Below are 6,000 nucleotides of genomic sequence, written 5' to 3' on the forward strand. Positions count from 1 at the left end.
CGGCTCCAACCCAGAGTGAGCTTTAACGATTCAGTGTGTAGGTGTAAGGATAAGACATCGTACAGCACAGATAGCCGATGTGTGTGTGTGTTCAGGACAGCGTGCTCGAACCTTAATTGGATATAAGCACGGAAATAATTTGAAATGAATGAATGAATGAATGATAAAACAATTGCTCCTGTTCATGTATGTTCCCTCAAAACGAATTCAGCGTGGGTGAAAATCCGTTCGCCTAATCACACGTCGACATCAGTAACTTACTTTCCTCATTTCATTTCAACTTATTTCCGTGCTTATATCCAATTACGGTTCAAGCACACTGTCCTGGGCACACACCTCAGCCATCTGAACTGTCTGTCCAGGACAGTGGGTTAGTTAGTGAGAGAGAAGAGGGTACAGTGGCCTTACACCAACCCATTGAGCTCTTAAGAACTCGCTCTGGGTTGGAGCTGGTACCGGGCTGCGAACGCTGTACCTATCAGCCTGTAGTCCGATGTCTTAACCACTGCGCCACTGAGGCCGGTTATTTTCCTCAACATCCCTGTGAATGTAACACCAAGCGCAATTGCTCTCCCACATAAATTAAGGACAGCTGTTTATTCCTCACCGTTATTTTTCAAACCATAAGCACTGTGTTTATGTGTGTGGGGGGGGGGGGGGGGGGGGGGGGGGGGCAGCTCAGTTAGTGCTTGCGTCGTAGAAACGAACCACATCAGTGGACCTATTCTCTGATTGTCCAAGTTAAAACTGCAATATTTCGTTATTTTCACATTTATTTGTAATAAATAACTACAATTTAATCGATCCAACGCATAAATCTTCCCATAATTAACTCAAGAATAATTATTCTCAAAGGCATTGCACTGAAAAAAACAGAAGTCTCCCGAATAATTTGTCGCTAAATCTAGAATGGCTACCATCATTGTTTCTTTTGTCAGTTGACGGCAAACAATTCCGGGTAAACATGGTGTGTTGAATGTCTACGCATAAAACAATGACGTCACTAGTTAATGCATGTGATACACTTTCAGATTTTCTTCTTGAAATACAAATGTTATACCGGTACTAGTAAATGGAATTATTTAGTTGTAATTTTCTATAGGCATATACCTTGAAAAATATACTTTATATTTCAAAGCAAAAATTAATATATAGTTTTTGCGGGAACTGCCATTATTGCAACTTTGACGTAGCACCTCTAATTATATATGATTCCGACAACATTGCAAGAAAAAAAAACTATCCCTATCAGAAACAGTTGGCTGGTTTTGGATACGATATCAGATTTCTTCTTGGAGTGTTTGTTGTAATCAGTAACTTTAAAGTGGCATGCCCTAGTGTTTAAACTCTACAACATATTTTTCACTGTTAAATCTGTTTTTCATAATTTAAATTTGAAGCAGTTACATTTTTTATCTAGAATATTCATTTTTGTACACCTGAAGTGGTTCTGGTCATCCAGGTTTTTGTAATAAATGAATTTTTCAATTTTTTTTAAAAACTCACGTTCGTTTGAGAAATATTGGTTATCGAGATAAGCTCTAGTTATTTTAGATGGTATTTTTTCCGTTTAAACATCTTAGACTTAAGCCTCTCTCTGTTACAGATTTGTGTATTAACTAAACTTGGATTTTCGTTCTGTAGGTTGTCAAAAATTGAAAACTAAAAATATGTTCCATGTAATGGCACTCTAGCCGTGTTTTTTCTATAAACTAATAATGAGCTACCGGTCTTGGTGGCGTCGTGGTTAGGCCATCGGTCTACAGACTGGTAGGTACTGGGTTCGGATCCCAGTCGAGCCATGGAATTTTTAATCCAGATACAGACTCCAAACCACTTGCACCGACCAGTGATCCATAACTGGTTCAACAAAGGCCATGGTTTGTGCTATCCTGCCTGTGGGAAGTGCAAATAAAAGATCCCTTGCTGCTAATCCGAAGAGTAGCCCATGTAGTGGCGACAGCGGGTTTCCTCTCAAAATCTGTGTGGTCCTTAACCATATGTCTGACGCCATATAACCGTAAATAAAATGTGTTGAGTGTGTTGTTAAATAAAACATTTCTTTCTTTTTTTTAAAATAATGAGCGACTTTTAAAATGTTTTTTTTTCTTCTTCTTTATTCTTGTATTTTCTTTCTTTCTTTCTTTCTTTCTTTGTATTATGTTTTGGGTGGATGAGTGGGTGTTAATTGTCTAACACTATTTTAATGTTTCTCTTGGTACAGGTTTATTAAACATATTTGTTTTTATAGGTATATTTGTGTGTGCGTGCTTGTGTGCGTGTGTGCGTGTGTATTTGTGTTCGTGTCCGTATTTGTGTTTGTGTGCGTGTGTGTGTGTGTGTTTGTGTTTGTTTTTGTGTGTGTGTGTGTATGTGTGTGTGTGCCTGTGTGTGTGTGTGTGTGTGTGTGTGTGTGTTTTGGTTGGTTTGTTATTGTTTTTAAATATATATTTATATCTTTGTATGTATATGTATATTAAAGAGCAATGGTTGTTTTTGGTGGCGCAGTGTTTAAGCCGTCGAACTACAGGCTGGTAGGTACAGGGTTCGCAGCCCGGTACCAGCTTCAACCCAGAGTGGGTTAAAGGAGAGGACAATTAAGGCATTTGGCCTGGTATGCATATTCAACGATATATAATGCACATGATTGCTTAATATCAACACGTATAATCGTATAGTTAATTAATAAAACGGTTAAATGTGACGGCTATTATATATAACGGGCGCAGCCATTTTGTACCATCTCAGTGAGTACGCCCTCTGGCGAGCTGGTGGTTACGTAATACTTAACGCGTAACATCGGGAATGAGCCTTAGAACTAGAGAAACACAATCTACCTGGTTTTTGCGGGATGATAAATAGTCATACATTGCAATGTTCTGTAATAATACACATCCCAGTAAGCCAGCAATAAGTATATCCAGCTACATATATTATTTTTCAATACAAAATAAAATACCATTGTCAAAGTGGCTACACAACAAGTCGAAACAATTAACAATGTTTTGCCCATGTATTAACCTACGTACTGAAATAATACACGGAGTGTTTTCTTAGTTAATTGGTCTATGCTGTTAGTCGCCGTTAGTCAGTGATTCCTGATTGGCAGGTGTGTATTTGATTGGTAACCAGACGAGCCAATTAATTGACGCTGTCTAGACACAAAAATGCATACCGGTATTGTACAATATTACCTGTCGCCCCTAAAATTGTAATGGACATGGTTTATTACTGTAAATAGTTCTGTAAAGCTATTGATTAAATAGACTTTTCCATCTAAAACCACAGAACTGACCAATTACGTAGTCCCAAAGAAAATAAAATTACCACTTGGGTATCGTGGGTTGTCGTTTTTGCTCGAACGTAGCATATCAATAGGCCTTAATTGGATATAAGCACGGAAATAAGTTGAAATGAAGTTGTAGTTTTTTTGTTTGTTTTTTTGTGTGTGGTTGTTGTTTTTTTTGGGGGGTGGGGGGGTTGGTAGCTGTATGTTTATTATATAGCAATGTTTGTCTGTTCCTTCTAAGTTCTTTTTTTTCTTCTTCTTTTGTTTTTTCTTTTTTTTTGTTTTTTTTCCTTCTTTTTTTAGCTACGTTTTTACATCTGCAGTGTATTAAATACTAATGTTCTTGGGGGGTTTTGCAGGTATGTTTTTATTAAATTGCATTGTTTATTTTTGTAGATAGATGCATTACACAAGTTTCTGAGAAGTGAGGAATCTGAAAGTAAATCAAGCCAAAAGACGACGGCAATTTCCCAAGTTGGTATAAGTACGGATAGCATTCAAAATTGAGTTGGTTACTGGCTGTCTCAGCTTGGTGAAGTCGACTGGCCAGGTATTACTTTTCCAACGACGATGGAGTAGTCCTTTACACAGTTATATTTAATTGGACAAAACCGTAATACATGATCAGGACATAGCCCGCGTACATTTCGATGGTTTTGACTCCTTTGTCAGTCAGTGGCGTAGCGTGGGCGGGACCACCGGGGCGGTTGCCCTGGGCGCAAAATTCTGAACTGGTGGAAGGGACTCGGGGAGTGCTAATGGTCCACTAGTTAGGGGTCGCAATACTTGCCTTATCCCGGGCGCTGGCAACCCATGCTACGCTCCTGCAGTCAGAGATAACACTATAGCGAAAACACGGAATTGCTGCCTACCACACGGTAGGCAAAGATCCAAGCTTTAATACAACAATAATCCTGTTTCATGCTAAATACCTTTACACTGATAATTTTCGAGTTCGCCAATAACAGATATTTCACATATTAACCAATAATACACACAGTACAGGAATAAATCCGACAGTACTCCCTTTAAATAATGTTCCAGTTAAATACGTAGGTTCTGTAATCAATGTAATGGTATTTAACGTCAGACATAGGATGCTAGTTGTATTAGAGTGGGAAGCAGTTCCGTAGTTTTGCTATAAAGTTATCATCTCTAGCTCTCGAACGGCTACTAGGTCAGAACCGTATCTTGGCATAATACAGAGTCGAATGGGTATGTGGTAAAATAATGGTTGATTCTATAAATCTCTATCTAGTGCTTCGTCAGTAGGAGGACAGCTACTCCTGAGGAGATCATTTAGTAGTCACATGACCCTCTCAATAGTGTTGTATTTGTCACAGAATATCTCCTGACATAGAAATTGTATTGAACTGCATGGAATAATTAATGGTGGTGTATTGAAATTGTGTTGAACTGCATGGAGTAATTAATGGTGGTGTATTGAAATTGCGTTGAACTGCATGGAGTAATTAATGGTGGTGTATTGAAATTGTATTGAACTGCATGGAGTAATTAATGGTGGTGTGTAACTGGAGAAATTTGTATTATGTGTGACAGAAGGTTGTATTTTTAGTGTTCTAGTGAATTTTCCAGTTGTACTGAATGATTGTTTTCACTCCACTTGGTTTGCTGGTGATCCTAAAATGCATTAAAAAATCATACAAATATGCAAATATTGTATTAAATTTTAACATTTGACTAAAATAATTTAAATATTTCCACAAAGGGTATATTTATTTATATAAAGCTACTTATTTACAGTTTATTAAGCTATTAATTATCTGGCAAGTAACACAAACCAGTCATATTAACTGTTACCCAAGCCGTATTTAATTCAACCCTGTGTGCCCGATTACTTTTTTAAATTATTATTATTATTATTGTGTTCATTTTTGTTGTTGTGTTTTTGACACTGGTATTACCTAGCTTCAAAGGTAAGAGCTACCGTTTAAATGTATTCATGTTCTTTATTTCTGAAGTGTATGTACATCAGCCAAAGTACAGTCAAACGTTATCTCTATATAAACAGCTTGTGATTAGCAGCCACCTGTGTTAAGTGGACATATTTTTGTTCTCCCAAATGGTCTAATATTGTACAAACTGACTTATATTAATCAGCCATTTCACTTTGAAGGCAACTTTTTTTTTCATACTCGCTTTGGCGGCTGTGTAACAAATGTTTGACTGTATATGATTTTGTTTTGTCTATACTGTTTGTCAGTGACATGATCCAATAACATGGTTGTGAAGTTATTTAATTAGCGATATTCCACGGTCACTGACTTAACATTTATAGCCAGTTATACATACATACAAACATGCATTCATACATACGTACATATATATATATATGTGTGTATGTATGTATATATGTATGTATGCATGCATGCATGCATGCATGTATGTATGTGTGTGTGTGTGTGTGTGTGTATATATATATATATATATATATATTGTAACGAATGTGGCCATACATTCATAACAACTCTCATTTAACAAATAATAATCCATTGGTCAGGATGAATCATGAGTGGTTGAAAGGCAAATGAGTAACCTAACAAGATTTAAATAAATAATAATTGTTTATTTATTTTTTGCACAAGTACTATATTTCAATCTGGGTGCATTCTCAATAGTTTTTCTTATTTATGTCTAACTAAATCTAATTTCTACATTATCACTAATTAATAACACTGAACGACTTCAAA

General features: G+C 36.7%; 1 protein-coding gene across 1 annotated transcript in view; it reads left to right on the forward strand.

Moving 5' to 3' along the window:
• Positions 1-6,000, forward strand: part of LOC121373813 (gamma-aminobutyric acid type B receptor subunit 2-like) — an 86,705-nt gene that overhangs the window by 80,639 nt on the left and 66 nt on the right. The window contains exon 15 of the mRNA XM_041500589.1: positions 3,686-6,000. This exon is cut by the window's right edge and continues 66 nt beyond it. Within this exon, the coding sequence (XP_041356523.1) occupies positions 3,686-3,796 (111 nt within the window). The 3' untranslated portion in view covers positions 3,797-6,000. The remainder of the gene's footprint in view (positions 1-3,685) is intronic.

The sequence above is a fragment of the Gigantopelta aegis genome, chromosome 5, assembly GCF_016097555.1.
Source record: "Gigantopelta aegis isolate Gae_Host chromosome 5, Gae_host_genome, whole genome shotgun sequence".
In the NCBI taxonomy this organism is placed as follows: Eukaryota; Metazoa; Mollusca; class Gastropoda; order Neomphalida; family Peltospiridae; genus Gigantopelta; species Gigantopelta aegis.